This window comes from Hippocampus comes, unplaced genomic scaffold (genome assembly GCF_001891065.2).
Source record: "Hippocampus comes isolate QL1 unplaced genomic scaffold, H_comes_QL1_v1.1 scaffold56, whole genome shotgun sequence".
Classification (NCBI taxonomy): Eukaryota; Metazoa; Chordata; class Actinopteri; order Syngnathiformes; family Syngnathidae; genus Hippocampus; species Hippocampus comes.
Genome location: NW_017842056.1, coordinates 1,236,766 through 1,252,362, shown reverse-complemented (window position 1 = coordinate 1,252,362; position 15,597 = coordinate 1,236,766). Strand labels below are relative to the sequence as shown.

Below are 15,597 nucleotides of genomic sequence, written 5' to 3'. Positions count from 1 at the left end.
GTCGTGTTTGTCACCGCCTTCCTGTTATTTGTGTATAGAAAGCACTGGAGCTGATGTCGCTGGTCCCGAAGCGCTGCAATGACATGATGAACCTCGGCCGCCTGCAGGGATACGAGGTAGGCGTGTTCATCGAGAAACTCCTGAATGAGTTCAGAATTCAGTCGGTTGGGCGTGAGTAAGTGTTTTCTAACCACTCAAGGCCGCAGCGTGCCTCCGGAAGTACAACAACGTACGAGTCGATCGGTCGCATTGCTAAGCAACGGAGGCGAATCGCGCGCTGTACATTTTGTTCCCAAGCAAGGTCGCGGCGGCAATTAGCTTCGTGCAGTTTGTTGTAACGAAGGCATTGTCTCTCAACGTGGGCGAAGGCATTGTCTCTAAACGTGTGGGCAAAATCTGGTCGTTGCAAAAGTAGTTTACGTTCGAAAGATGTTTTTTGTCGGCAAAATAGGCAAATGGAAAATGAAGGATGTGAAAGCGAGACTTTGAAATATGAACGCTACAGGGGCGAAAACGTTGAAAACGTCCTCAGAAATAGAGTAGCGACGTCTTTACGCGTCTCCATTTTGCAAAGTAACTGACGTCAGAGCAGAAACAAATTAAAGACAGTCGTGCCGCTTCAGTGTTCGACATGAACAGTGGCCCGATGATCCGGGCTACCGCCCAAAGTTTACTGACACTGGTCTGACTGAGCCGGAACACATTTTTTTACATGGATATGATGAAATCAACACCTGCTTGCATTTTTTTCATATTTATTTGTCGATATTGGAGTTTTACCCACTGATCAGTTACGATTGATCTTTTTAGTCCGCTGCAAACATGTTTTTGTGCATCGGGATATAAAGCCCCAAAAATATCAAATGATAAATATTCAGTCAGATTTTATATTCACCCCCGCCCCCTAAAAAAAAGCAGTTTACACAGCAGTAATATTTTCTTAAATTAAAGGCTTAAATAATACAATCTAAAGATGCTGAATATTAAATTATATCACGGCTATACTTTGCCAGTGGCAGTGCCGCCACGACATGGCTCAAAGGCTTCATGCCGGACGCTGTAGTTATTCTTTTTTTTTTTTTTTCGTCATCTGCCTCAGACGCGATTTTATTGCACTAATTATTTTTTAATTATTTGCTAATTATTTTAATCGTGTATTCACGTTATGTCAAATTTGTCAAAGCGTTTATGGATGCCGCCCTCACAATTGCGGTCTTGTATTTGCAAGTAAGCACATTTTGCACCTCCCTTTCTCTACTATCTGAAGCAAAAAACGTTGAAAAAGAAGCCGAGGGTTATCTGGGGTTGTCTTCCACTTTGCGTGCTCCGATTCCGGCATGACAGGAAGGTCGATTGCGATCACGATGCGTCACAACAATGCCGATCCCGCATCGGTGCACTGTCACGACTGCTGCGACCCCTGACCCGATGCGCGTCTGTCCTCAGGGGAAGTTGACCTCTCAGGGTAAGCTGCTGCAACAGGAGACCTTCTGCGTGTGGGAGCAGGACGGCGGAGTTCTTTCCCGTAGCAAAGAGCGCCGGGTATTCCTGTTTGAGCAGATCATCATCTTCAGCGAACTCCTGCGCAAAGGATCCAACAATCCGGGATACCAATTCAAGAACAGCATCAAGGTCAGACCGGGCGGACCGCTCAAGAAATACGCTCGAGTGCTCACACTGAAGTTCGGCTCACCAGCGTTTAGCGCCCGTGACGTGTTCCACGTCAAACAAACAAGCAAACAAACTCAAGTATACGATCCGATGAGACCGTGTAAAAATGTTTTGGAATGGTTGAACCCACTGGTGTCAAACATAAGGCCCGGGGGCCAAATCTGGCCCGCCACATCATTTGATGTGTCCCACAATAAGCAAATCAAACGTGTCAACTTCCATGATGCTTGCTAAAATCTCTACCAAAATGTAAAATTCTCATATGTAACAAATAAGAGACATATTGTAAGCATTTTCTTGTAATCAAACCCCTCATCACAGTAACTTAAACAAAAGTTGTATAAACACTTATTATTGACTTTTTTTTTTTTTTTGGTTTCAGTCATAACGGCCCTCCAAGGGAAACGCTAACTAAAATGTGGCCCACGACAAAAATGAGTTTGACACCCCTTGTTTAACCTGTCCCACTCACATTTAAACTGTTTAAACCCTCTTTTCTAACCGAAAAAAAAATCAATCGGCGATTGAGCGGGTATTCACTGTGGCTGTGTCTGTAGGTGACTTACCTGGCCATGCAGGAGAGCGTGGAGGGAGACCCCTGTAAGTTTATGTTGTGGTCTCGCGGCTCAGCGGAGCGCTTCACGCTCCAGGCGTCCTCCACCGGCATCAAGAGCACCTGGGTGGAGAACATCGCCGCCCTGCTGGAAGCGCAGAACAACTTCTTGTCTGGTGAGCGACGGGACGGATGGGCGGCAGCGTTTTGGTCAACCTCGTTGACGTTTGAATGCCCCCACTTTAGCTCTCCAGTCTCCCATCGAGTACCAGAAAAAGGAAGGCGGCATATCGGTGACTCGTCCCCTGTCGTCGGGGCGGTCGCCTTCGGCCCCGCCCACACCTAATGGCCACGCCCCTCAGCCGTTGCCAGACAGCGACCAGGACGTCCAGGTGGGAATCAAATCTCAAGTGGGCAAAACTGCACACTTACTTGTTTTTCATCAAGATGTTGGTTTAATAACAGTGTTATAACTACTGCGCTGAGTATTACAAATGAACTTCCATCTCGATGAATCACGTGATGTTTACATTTTTCACGACACACGTTGAGCTGATAAAAGAGTGGAGCATGTAAAGTGGCAGATCGGAATATAGTACGTCGCATGCAAACGGGTGACCAGAGAGCTTCACACGATACGATTTCAATCAGAAGGACCAAAAAGTCTCCATGTAAACCCGGCCGACGACGGAGAATTGTGAACCAAGACTTTTCTTTCTTTCGGACACACATGATCGTGCGCCAATATGTCAAGCTATTAGTTCCAACTCGTGGAAAGAAAGGCGAATCAATTTTTTTGTTTTGTTTTCCTTGAAGTATCGGTGGCCGGAATCGGCGGCCTTCACAATACCTTATACATTGAAATGATGCTGATATTGGGCCGATAACTTTTTTTCTTCAAGCAGTGATTGTCAGTGTGGTGTGAGCGGTAGGCGAGCTCCCTCTAGTGCACAGGTGTCAAACGCAAGGCCTGGGGGCCACATCTGGCCCACGACATTTTATTTCGCCCCCGAAAGCAAATTATGAGCAGCAACTTCATGTTTCTTGTTGAAATAACAAAAGTGCAAATTGTCTTCATTTTTAAAAGCATTGCGATATTGCAAGATTTTTTTTTTTTTTTGTTACAAAACTGCTTTTAAAATAAGCAAATAATTGGGGGAAAGTGTTTTTACGGGCCTGTGATTTCAAAAATAGCTATTCATCAATTTGTTGTGTAAATGTCCAATGGGACAATCTTGGATTTATTTGGGTTCAGATTCCTCAGGGTTCTACAAAGGAAACCGAACAACAATGTGGCAAAAATGATTTGGACACCCCTGCTCCCGTGCTTTGCATGAAATGGTTAAGAATTGTTCAACATCATTTTAGATCCAATTTTTATGTCACATCCATTCCACTGGATTCCCGACCCTTTTTTTTTTTTTCAGGAGTTGGTGCTGGTGCTCCAGGACTTTGTGGCCGTACGCGAAGACGAGATCTGCGTGTTCCGGGGCGAGAAGGTTCAAATTCTGGCCTCCAACCAACAGGGGCAGAGTCTCGTGTACCGACCGGCCAACAGCGACTCGCCGGCGGCCGAGGGCTGGGTGGCACGCAGCGCACTCGACACGCAATGACCCCCCCCCACCCCCTGCACAAACACGCACACGGACTTCCTGTAGCAGGTAATGTTAGGCCCGCCCTCCTTCCTGTGGTTTCAGTGTCAAAACACACCTCCAGACATCATCCATTCAGGACCGCCATCCGATTGGTCCCCGAGCCAATCGCAGGTGACATCACAAACTTTTGGATCCGGGAACCTGCTGTTGCCAAGCAACAAGAGACAGTTTAAAAAAAAAAAAAAAACAGTTCCTTTGGATGTGTCTGCGTGACTCCGCCCCTTTCATGATGAGGATGCACATATATGCATACATGCCACTGATTGGTTGAAGATGATCAATATGAAGAATAATAGAATCTGTTTTTTCACCTGAATAGAGAAACTGTTTGTCATATTCGTGTGCACGTGAGAGAGAGAGAGAGAGAAAAAGAGTATGTGTGTGTGTGTGAACGTGTCCGAGTGTGTCTTAGTGGCGCCTTCCTGTGTAGGTTTTTCAATCCACTGAGCGTGTGCTGGTGCCCCACTGTAGCAGTGCCATGACAACCATGTGTTGTCGGCGGTTTGTTTTTCTTGATTTGGTTTTGTTTGCGCAACTACCGAAAAGACCTTTTGATCCATGACGCCACACGTCCTTCCGGCTGGCAAGAGCAAACTCAGATGTCTTTATCACCCAATAAACTCTCACCAATTTGTCCTGTAAGACGGGGGGGTGCTGAACAACTTTCCCGGCATGGTGGTAACTTACATTTAAGGCATATATGCTCCGTTCAATAAATTAAAAAAAAAAAAAAATTACATTCTTACCCCCTCCCCTTTTGTTTTTTGTTTTTTTAATTTTTTTTTTTAGTATCTGTACAGCTATTTATGACATCCAGTCTTGTATTTTTTTTCCGTACATTCAGGGCATATATGCTCCGTTGAATAAATTAAAAAAAAAACATATGTATATATACTTTTACCACCACTTTTTTTTTTTTTTAAACATCTGTACAGCTCTTTATAACATCCACTCGTGTATTATTTTCATTTCTTTTTTTTTTTTTTTCTTTTTAAGGGAAATTGAAAAAAATATCTGGCAGCACAAGTGTTTGTCATTGTTTTCAGTTCAGGTCAGCAGTGGTCATTTTGTGTTCTGCCCCCCGGAAGCACCGTGGCGCCTTCTTGTTTACACACTTCCCGAAAAGGTCTTTTGTCTCTGTCGCCCACCGCCACCGTGACCGACTCCAAACGTGCAGCCTCACTCTCGTTGGCTGTGCTGATTATGCATTTTTCGTTTGCGTCTCTCAACATGATGCCGTCTGTCCCGCCGTCCAACTTTTGCCCGTCCCGCTTCCTGACCGTCATCTCGCCCGCCTGTCTCCCCGTCTGACTTCCTCTTTCCTTACCCCGACCTCCCTGTGCCCGACTTCTTCTCTCCGTGTCCCACCTTCCTGTTTCCAGTCAAGCTCTCGATTCGTCTGCGTCTTTTTTCTGGTGCCATTCTCAGACAACACCCTCGTCCTTAAGGAACTATGCAGCCTGAGAAAGTAGTGCTGGGTTCAAGGTAGAAGGAAGCGCATGGTGATTGACAGATTGACACTGACGTGGAGTTGCGTTCTGGAGGATTTAAGCTCCAATGTAGTGTGCTATTAGCAAGGCGTAGGGTTGCAGTGGTGGAAAATGATGTAAATATGAAAAACTGGAAACTTTTCTTGGGTATTAAATGGGAATTGGCAGTCAATAAATGATTGGGAATGTCATGTTAGCTTCAAGCACAAATCATCCATGCAAAATGATACAATTCAACGACATGACATTGACTCCGTTTTATTTGTGAGTTGAATTTTTCAACATTTCATGGAATGTTAAGTGTTTCCACGAAAAAACAAAAACGTGAATGTTGAGTTGAATAGTCCTCCAACCTAACTTACTTAAAATGTTCAAGCTATAATGAGCCAACTTCCAATTTCGTAAATTCCTGGTATATTCCTATTCATTCCCATAGACAGTTTCCAGCATTGAAAATTCTCAGAATTTTGCTACGATTGTTTCGACTAAAGGGAGTCATGGAGGGAGCTCAGCCCCTTATGAGTCCTTTAAGGGAATGGTGAACACTAAGGCAGGGGTGGGCAAAACATGGCCACAAAAAGTCTGGCGTGATCAAGAGTCCTTTCATATTTCTTGCATTCATTTTTCCACAAAATGATTTCATCAAAATGTATATGCAGCACTCATATTTACGTGAACTGTAGGTACCAGTAATTAATTTTCAGTTTTGTTGTATGATCAATTTTCAATGGGCCAGAAAGGGCGGATTTTATTGATCCCACTCCCCCCATCACGTCATTTTATTTTGTCGTGTGAAATATTGTGATTCACTATTTTTTTTAATTGCAAACTTGACCTTCAATTGATTTATTGTGAATAAACCAATTAGAAATTGGAAGATAATTTCAATTATTTTATTCAATGGTCAATTAATCAAATCAAAAATCGTGCAAGAAACAAACTACTGAATTAGTTCAACATTAAAGTAAGCTGATTAACATTTTCTACTTAGACATGTTCATTTCAAATTGTTTTCCCCACTTCATCAAACGATAACCCGTCGATTCCTTTTAAAAAAGTGGCCCTGTCGTCAAAAGTTTGCCCACCCTTGTTCAAAGGTGCGAAAGACGGAGTGTGGCACTCGAAATGGTTTACAACGGAAATTTAAAGTGACGACAAAGGCTTTGAGGGAGCGCGTAGTTCGCTACATTTGATGGTTTGAAGATCAAATGGAGCGCACCGCAAAGGATTTCAGCTGGATTGTAGTGTACGATCCCGTTTTTAGGCCGACGCCAGAGCAGTAACAAAGGTGACGAAAAGCACACTACGGAGGCTCAAGATGGGAAGCGAACGTCGCGGCTGTTAGAACGTCAGCCCCATTTGACGAGCAGTAGACCGAACCAACCGGACGGTTTATTTCTACCAATCTAACAGCTGCTAAGTGACCACAAACAGCTCTGTGTCAAATGTTTGTAATAAACGTCATTTTTCATCCAACACATGTGGTAGCGTTCTTTGTCGGATGGGATTTGTTTTTTAATCTCAGCCCTTGTTTCTGGAGCCCATTTTCCTTCATATAGCTAAAGTGAGCTTCAACAATATAACAACGCTAGCCAGCTAAGATAGCATTAGCACTGTAAACAAGATGTGAGCCCCGGATTACGTTGGTGGCCTGATGCAAGCTAAACTAGCATTAGCACTGTAAACAAGATGTTAGCCCCGGAATTAAGTTGGTGACCTGATTTATTCAGAAGTGTGACTGTAACACTCGATGTTATTGTTCAAAACTTGTTGGGTTTTCCCTCACTTTATTCGAAAACAGGACATGATTTCAATTTGGCTGTGTAGAAAATGCTCAAATTGAATATGATTCAGTTCATTACTTGGTCCGTTACAAGTCCCCCCAAAAAAAAAATGGCAAAAAAAGTTGGTTCATTGTTTTTCACAGTAAAAGCAAATGTTCGCAAATGTCTTATTTTGGTCAATGTATTTGGACAATTTTAAGTTCAACAAAGTCTTTAAACAATTAACCCATTCTCCAAAATGTTGTTGATTAATGACTTGATTCGTTGCTAATCGATTAACTGTTTCATCTGAACTAAAAAGCATTTGTAGAATCTCCCATTTCATGAAAACTTTTGGCAGAAAAAAAAAACTACAAAAGCAATTCAAAGATGAATTTATCATTTTGATCAATCATTTTTCTTACTTTTCCATCAAGAAAATTTTGCTAAAACACATAGCCTATGCTTTGTCCAACGGGGTGGAGTCACTTTTGACCGGGACATGACAACTCGGTGGTGGGAACTAAGTACAAATATGTTGCTAACGTACTTAATAAAGGAGTGAACTCGGTACTTCATCTTTTACAGGAATATATCTAGTTTTTTACACAACTATCTGTACGTCTAACTTAAAGTTGAAGCACTTTTGCCACCTCGACATGAAACTGGGGGCAAAGTGTTGCCTGTGCCATTGATAAGAGCAGCGATTTAGCCACAAACTGATTTAACCCATTAGAGATAAAAGAGTCTTAAGGTCAGTGACGCTCATTCTCCGCTTTCATTTCGACACGTAGCCGACATAACGTGTCTGCAGTGTAGCAAGGAGCAGGTGTTTTTTTTTTTCCTCACAGTTTTGATCTCCGTAAATGGGACAAATAGACTCAAGCCACATAAAAGGAATCGAAGTGACTTTATGAAATGAAATGAAACATATTAAAGATACCTGAGAGACGTGTTGACAACTGGCTAATTAATGAGCCACAAGTTACACACGATGAGTTATTTTGTTGGTCGTCACGATATAAATGTTTGCCACAACCCAGTTTCTGATACTGAGGCACATTAAAAACACATTTCAGAAATATTACTGAACAAATGTACAGTTAAACAAAGTTCCACTTTATGTGGATACTAGTGGATTTTTTTTTTTTTAGTACGGTCTAAAAACAGAAACACGGTTGCAAACCAATGCTAATGCAGAGTTTTCGTTCAAGCGTATATGCTAGGTGTGTTAGTGGCTATGCTAACTGGTCAGGACAAATGTAGCTCGGCATTATAAAAGAAGCAAACTTTTGATGTGAATGTCTTTTTCTACTAAGTGGCAAGGTTGCACTGGTTTGAGTGACACACTACATTAAAGTTGAAAACATTCGGGGAAAAAAAAATGACAAGGTCACAACAATTAGCTTAATGTCATTTCTGCTAAGGATGTAAGCTATTTTTCCCCTCTCACCGTGAATAAAAAGGCTTGTGTGACAAAGTTACGAGAAACAACTTCAAAAGACAATTATTCTCATGTTTAAAATAAGTCATTAGTAAAAAACAATTATTTGAACAATTACAAGACCCAGCAACCAAATCATATCTTAAACCAGCTACTTTGAAACTTAACTCTTACAATTAAGTTGGTCGGTCATCAAGAGTCCCAATAGAAAAAAAATGCAGTTTTAGAGGCTCCTTAATAGCTATTGGGAATTTGAATTATTATTATTTTTTTTTTAAAGAGCTAGTTCACATTTTGTCGTACGGGACAACTTTGGACAACTACAACTTACACAAGCTCATATTTCTATAATTCCGTAATGGCCAAGCGGCTCTTATGTAACGTTTACAGGACGCCCACTGACAGATAAAGGCTGGCGTAAGTACATACTGTCTGCTTGTGTTTCATCAACTTGATGGCGGCGTGACAACAGCGGCAGCGGCGGCAAAATGAACGAGTCCAGCTCAGTTGTGAACATGCAATCATTATTTCTTCAGAATGGGAAGGAAACAACGGAGCCTGTGAAAGCTCACGTCAAAGGTGAGCAAAAGAAGAAAGGCAGTTCATAAGATGTCTCCTTTTGAAGAATTTGAATTTCAATCTTTAGTTTTTCAGCATTCAAGGTACAATTTTATGGAGGTTTTATGTGCAAGACGTTTAAATGTTGGGGGTTTTGGGTTTTTTTTTAACCTCAGTATTTGTTTAGGTGGTCATTGGTGGAAAATTCAACAATGATTCCGGGGCTACGATTTGATTATGAAACGATTATGGCTGCACCTTTAATTTTGGTATATTGTTGCATTTTTTTCACAACACACTTGCCTTTGTCTCACTAAGTAAGCGTTCATCACACGTGATTTTTAAAAACAGCATATAGAGAATTTTCTTGACTTTGCCACATCCAATATGGCTGCGGCATCGATGGGTTTTTTTTTTTTTTTTTTTTTCAGGGGGGGGCTGAATGTCAAACTAGGCTCCAGCGGCCATCTCCGGGAGACAATATCGGGAACATTTCTAACAAAGTTCTGAATTTGGTATTGATGGATTCATTGGCAAGAGCAGGGGTGGCAGCGGGGGTGGAGGTGGCAGCTGCACACCCCTTGTTACCCTGTAAAACCACCTCTGCAACTGCGACTGGTTTCGTCAAAATGAGCACTCAACTGTGCTCTGGTGATTTGGTTGACTGGATTTGACTCTGGTGGTTGGTGACGGTCCAGATGAACCTCTTTGACCTGCGCTTTTTTGCAGGTTGTGTGCCCGCATGGCTGCGGGGCACGCTGGTGAGGAACGGCCCCGCACTTTTTTCTGTGGGCGACACCGAGTACAACCACTGGTTCGACGGGATGTCCCTCATTCACAGTTTCGCTTTCAAAGACGGTGGGTCACGTTGACGCAAATGGCGGGCCGTGCGTTCGTTAATCGGGGCCTTCGGTGGCGACTTGCCTGACTTCATCCACCTCTTGATACCACCGCGATCATGTCACAATTGCAAGAAAACATCAATACTACTACAACAACAACAACAAAAATAAATCAATCAATCAATAAAACGCAACCCTGCCGAGTACAACATGTGGGGCAATTCAGAATCAATCCATTTCAAATTCCCTGGCTGAATTTCGGGCCCACTACGTCCCTGGCGCTGATGTCCTTCTGGCAATATTGCGTCGCCATCATTGCTGCTGCTGCTCTCCTTGATGTTGACGTTTTTGTTCCGCCAGGTGAGGTGTTTTACCGAAGTAAGTTCCTGAAGAGTCACACTTATGAGAAAAATGCCAAGGCTGACCGGATTGTCGTCTCCGAGTTCGGCACCATGGTCTATCCTGACCCGTGCAAAAACATCTTCTCCAGGTGCCGTACGGAACTACAGCGGGAGATTGATTCATGAGATTTCATTTGTTCTTAACTGAAGTTAGTCTACGAAAGATGATATGTGTATATATTGTTTTGGAATGATGAAAGAAGACCTTTAACTGAAAGTTCAGGGGTACATTCGCCTGAGTTCTGTGCGGAAAGCGTGGATTCCGCGACAGTTTGAATGTTGGTGTGGGTGGCTGTCTGTCAGCTCTGCGACTGACCGCTGACCAGTTCAGGGTCGAGTCCTTCTTTTGCTTTTTTTTACGTCTGCTGGGATAGGCTTCGGCACCCCGCGACCTTGAACGGGATAAGCGGTGTAAAGACTGGATGGATGTCTGCCTTTTAAAGGGCGCGGCCTCGCGAGTGACATCCGGAGCTCGGATTCCAGCTCTGGTTCGGTTGTCTTGTTGTCAAATTGTGATTTTTTTTCACACTTAATGTCTTTTTTTTTTTTCCTCACCAGAGCATTCACGCATCTCAGCAACGTCATTCCTGACTTTACCGACAACAACATGATTAATATCATCCGCTACGGTCAGGACTACTACGCCTCGTCCGAGATCAACTACATTAACCAGATCGATCCCGTCACTTTGGACACCGTTGGAAGGGTGAATGTTATCCCAGGACTATTGCAAAGTTTGCTCGACACCGTACGATATTTTCACTTATAATCCGCATTCGTTTCAGGTCAACTACAGGAAGCACATTGCTATCAACTTGGCGACGGCTCACCCTCACTATGACGATGAAGGCAACACGTACAACATGGGCACATCCATCGTAGGCTTTGGTCCACCAAAGTATGTCATCTTTAAGGTCCCGGCTCATGCTTCAGGTAGTCTTAAGGTCGTTTGAAAGCTTAGACCAGGGGTGTCCAACCAACAGACAGGGGCCCACCCGCCGTTTTTCAGGCTTTGCAACCGATTTTCCCTTAATTCAATGGATATTATGCTGCTCCTCGTTGTGCGTGTCTTGACCACCAGGGGGCTGTAGAATACAGAAGTGCATACAACTTTCAATTGAGGGGTTCGTTGTTTTTAATGGATGGCTCTACTTTACGACCGGCAAAACGAGAGATGGATTCCGTTTGAACGCAGCTTTATTGATAGTACAAAAAAAAAAAAGGACGTGTGCACCGCAGCACGATCGAGAACACGCAACTAAAATCATTAAAATCACTTCCTGCTTCCCTTTACTTCAACAGCCAATTAGAATCTATCAACATAAAAACACGTCGAATCAATTATTAAACAACAGAATGCAATTTAGGTCATCTTGACATGAAATAACATGATGCTCAAACATAAAATGATAATTAATAATCGAACATAAGTTTACACAACCAACAAAAGATTTGATGGTGAAACCTGAGACCGTCACTAAACCGCAGTCATGGTTGCCATTTTTTCACAGCATAAATAGACCTGTGAGTCTTAGTATATGCTGTCTGTCTGTATGTTTGTGTTCAACGATTAGTTACATAGTTTAAAACGACTGTAATATTGGTGCTAGTTTCATTAGCCATTCTATAGCGTTTCGCATGAGGTGTTAACGTTAAGCTAGCAGCCTATACAGTATTTACCCCGATGGATCGGTTTGAGCATGTGAAGTTTGCGATCGTGGGACAAAAAAAGTTGAGACACCCCCTGGCTAATGCTCCAAACTCTCTGATGGAGCTTCACCATGAGCGCAGTTGGACAATTGAACACGAGTCCATCGTTTCAGGTTCTGAGCAGAAGACACCCGCCCTCCGGCACACGCAACAGGTGTGCTCGCTTCCCTTCCGCTCCACGCTGTTCCCCAGCTACTTCCACAGCTTTGGCATGACCGAGAACTTTATCGTATTCGTGGAGCAACCGTTCAAAGTGAACGTGGTCAAACTGGCGACCGCCTATTTCCGTGGCATCAACTGGGGAAGCTGTCTCAAGTTCGACAAGGACGAACCGGTATTGTGGACGCGCACGGAGGCCGTTTGCCCTCGCCGGTTAGCGTTTGACCCTCCGCTCCTTCCTAGACCTTCTTTCACCTGTTCAACCGCCGGACTGGGAAGAAGGTTTCCACTCGTTACTCTGGTGACGCCCTGGTGGTCTTTCATCACATCAACGCCTACGAGACCGAGGACCACGTGGTGTTCGACCTAATCACCTACAAGGACAGCAATCTTTACGACATGTTCTACATGAAGAACCTGAGGATGAACACCAGTAGCTTCATTGAGGCAAACTCCAATTCGTCGCCGCCAGTCAGCCAACGGTTTGTCCTCCCGCTGAATGTCAACAAGGTGAGGCGCAAGGGCATCGATTAAGTAGAAATGCTTTGAGTGGATGCACCAGTCTGTCCGACATCCATTTTTGGGACGGAGAATGAGGAGTTTTTTTTTTTTTAAACAAGAACGGAGGTGGGTTTTTGTCCATCCCTTTAATCGTTCCTAACTGGGTTAAGTATGTGGTCTCAGGAAGCAAAATAACAAGGTCAGAGTGTAGCCAAACGCTCAATTTTCTTAACAGGCTAATTCAAGGGTGTTAAACTCATTTATAGTCTCGGGCCACTTCGGAGTTCCGTCTTCCCTCGGAGGGCCGTTCTATGACAGTTGAAACTACAAACACAAGTGTATGTTGTGCAGGACTCACCGAAAGAGGCCAACCTTGTGACTCTGGCAGACACGACGGCGACAGCAGTCATGAAGGACGACGGTGAAGTCTACTGCCAGCCGCAAACTCTGTTCCAAGGTCAGCCTTAGCTGCCACAAATAAGTTGTACACCGCTCAAGGTGTTTGAGCCTTTTGGCCGTTTATTCAAGATCTTACTTTTGTGCGCTAAAATGGCCCCCTGTCCTAGTAGTGATGGGAAAATGAAGCTTCATGAAGCACTTGAGATATTTTTGGACTCCTCCAGATGGTGCTCTTCGTTTAGTGCCATGGAAATACATTAAAATTCTACAGCATCTTTAAGCCACAAGTGCCATCTAGAGGAGTCAAAAACTATCACAAGTGCTTCATGAAGCTTCAGTTGTCCATCGCTATGTACTAGTATGCACACTCGTAGAACTTTTTTTTAACCCCACTACTATATGACATTTCTGCACGCTAGTAGAACAACTAGGTCATACTAGTGATCTTATAGAATTCTACTAGTTAACATATAATGCTTCACTAGTAGTACTAGTAACATGTAGATGTCAACTACTGCAGGTTTGTCACAATGTACTTGTTTCACAAGAGCGCCGTAGGTCTTCTACTAGTGTGGCATACTGTCCTCGAGTTGACAACTAGATGATCCTCCTACTATGTGGGACATACAATTCCACAGGGAAAAAAATTGACGACAAATCTAACATCTTGTGCTTCACTAGTGGTAGTAGGACACTTTTGCCTCTCTTACTATTGAGGACAAAGATTGTACTAGTGCATGGATAGTGTAAATGGCTTGCTGTAATTGTCCATTCTCTCGCCAGGTCTGGAGTTGCCAAACATCAACTACAAGTTTAACGGCAAGAAGTACAGATACTTCTACGGCTCCAAAGTGGACTGGTCACCGCAACCCAACAAGGTCAGCACCACAGGTGGCAAAGGTCCTCCCACTTGGTACTTGCGTAAAAGTACAGAAACTGGACTTTAAAAAAAAAAAAAAAAAGACATTCAGTATTGCTGATCTAATGGAAATTTAATTTTTTTTTAATGTAATTCATGATGTATCTTATCTACTTCGTTACTTTCCACCACAATGTGGTGAAGCAAAGACATCCCAAGATATCAAGGCAACCGTGACGTTCCGATTTTTGTACCCCCAGATCATCAAGTTTGACACAGTAGCTATGACGCATGTGGAATGGCAACAGGACAACTGCTACCCGTCAGAACCCGTGTTTGTGGCGTCACCCGGAGCTGTGGATGAAGACGACGGTGAGCTTGCGCCAACATTGGGTTTTTTTGCTATCATGAAATACATTTTAAAATCCGTCTCTTCTCTGCAGGCGTGATCTTGTCATCCGTTATCTCTTCGGACCCTAACACCTCACCCTTCATGCTTGTGCTCAACGCCAAGACTTTGGAGGAACTGGCACGGGCTGCCATTCCTGTCAGCGTTCACTTGGACCTTCATGGACTTTTCATCCCCAATACCAACTGAAAGCCCAACAGCCAAAAGTGCTCAAACTCTTTACTGTACTTAGAAGTACAGGTAAAGATATTGGAAAAAAAAAAAGTAAAAGAACATCAGTATCTGATGTGTGCAACGCCACTGCACAGGTGTGCCTTTGGCTGTGCACAATAAAAGGCCACTTGAAAAGGTGCATTTAAATTTTTTTTTCCAGACTTTCAGAAAAACAGTCAGTATCTGGCGTGACCACCATTTGTGTCATGTCGTGCAACACATCCCCTTCACAAAATGCTGTGTATGGGCATGTTGCGCAGCATATGCTCCAGCTTCCGTCAATATCCGGCAACTTCAACAGTTTTTGGAGAAGAGTGGACCGACATTCCACAGTCGCAAAGGAGATGCGTGTGGTTCAACCAGACAATGGCTGGTTTTCTGACGCCTCCTCAATACAGTAAAAGAGCACATTTCAGCGTGGACTTTTGTGTGCAATAATGATGCTGTTCTCATCAGCACGTCGAGATGCCACAAATGTGAGGTGAATGGCCAATGTCAGCAAAGAAGCGCTCACCAACACCAATGTAGACACAGATAAGTTCGGTGTCTGAATTGAGCTCCTGAAAAATGAGAGCACAAACCTAAATATTGCCTTTTGATTTTCAATGTACAGTATATATAATGTATCCGTGTGTTTCTTGACCACGTTTGTTGTCCGATTGCGGAGTTGCTGTTGGACTGTTTGCATCATTTTGTTGGCCGTGACACTCGCTGAACGAAAAGACAAGTTAGCCGACGCAGACACCACGCGGACTAACTTCAAAATAAAAGTCTTGTAAGGCAATCGAATTGTCGTTCGTCTATTATTTGGTTGGCCTATGCGTTGGTGGCATGTTACGTACTTGACATGTTTACATGACGGCGCACAGACCGAAACAATACACCAGAGGCAGAAAAATAAAACTATCATTTTTTGGGTGGGGTACCTGAATTGTTGAACGAGTCGTATGAGTCTTACAAAGAGAACTAG

At 43.5% G+C, this 15,597-nt stretch overlaps 2 protein-coding genes across 2 annotated transcripts; both read left to right on the top strand.

The window, feature by feature from the left end:
- Nucleotides 1-9: 9 nt before the first annotated feature.
- Nucleotides 10-6,098, top strand: LOC109510440 (triple functional domain protein-like). Its single transcript, XM_019860765.1, has 5 exons — nt 10-116; nt 1,447-1,632; nt 2,229-2,400; nt 2,471-2,616; nt 3,652-6,098. Exons 1-5 carry the CDS (start codon nt 54-56, stop codon nt 3,835-3,837), a joined length of 753 nt encoding a protein of 250 aa, XP_019716324.1. The 5' UTR covers nt 10-53; the 3' UTR covers nt 3,838-6,098.
- A 2,908-nt stretch (nt 6,099-9,006) lies between these two features.
- bco1l (beta-carotene oxygenase 1, like) lies at nt 9,007-14,766 on the top strand. Its single transcript, XM_019860729.1, has 11 exons — nt 9,007-9,155; nt 9,864-9,992; nt 10,337-10,466; nt 10,936-11,083; nt 11,163-11,310; nt 12,201-12,421; nt 12,490-12,756; nt 13,099-13,204; nt 13,930-14,024; nt 14,266-14,377; nt 14,449-14,766. Exons 1-11 carry the CDS (start codon nt 9,065-9,067, stop codon nt 14,601-14,603), a joined length of 1,602 nt encoding a protein of 533 aa, XP_019716288.1. The 5' UTR covers nt 9,007-9,064; the 3' UTR covers nt 14,604-14,766.
- Nucleotides 14,767-15,597: the final 831 nt, after the last annotated feature.

What these genes read in the sequence shown, in the direction of transcription:
- LOC109510440 (XM_019860765.1), top strand. Translation starts at nt 54, where the DNA reads ATGTCGCTGGTCCCGAAGCGCTGCAATGACATGATGAACCTCGGCCGC. An exon ending in GCCGCCTGCAGGGATACGAG is followed by an intron (nt 117 to 1,446) that starts GTAGGCGTGTTC and finishes GTCTGTCCTCAG; the next exon opens with GGGAAGTTGACCTCTCAGGG. An exon ending in ACAGCGACCAGGACGTCCAG is followed by an intron (nt 2,617 to 3,651) that starts GTGGGAATCAAA and finishes TTTTTTTTTCAG; the next exon opens with GAGTTGGTGCTGGTGCTCCA.
- bco1l (XM_019860729.1), top strand. Translation starts at nt 9,065, where the DNA reads ATGAACGAGTCCAGCTCAGTTGTGAACATGCAATCATTATTTCTTCAG. An exon ending in TGTGAAAGCTCACGTCAAAG is followed by an intron (nt 9,156 to 9,863) that starts GTGAGCAAAAGA and finishes GCTTTTTTGCAG; the next exon opens with GTTGTGTGCCCGCATGGCTG. An exon ending in AGTTCGACAAGGACGAACCG is followed by an intron (nt 12,422 to 12,489) that starts GTATTGTGGACG and finishes GCTCCTTCCTAG; the next exon opens with ACCTTCTTTCACCTGTTCAA.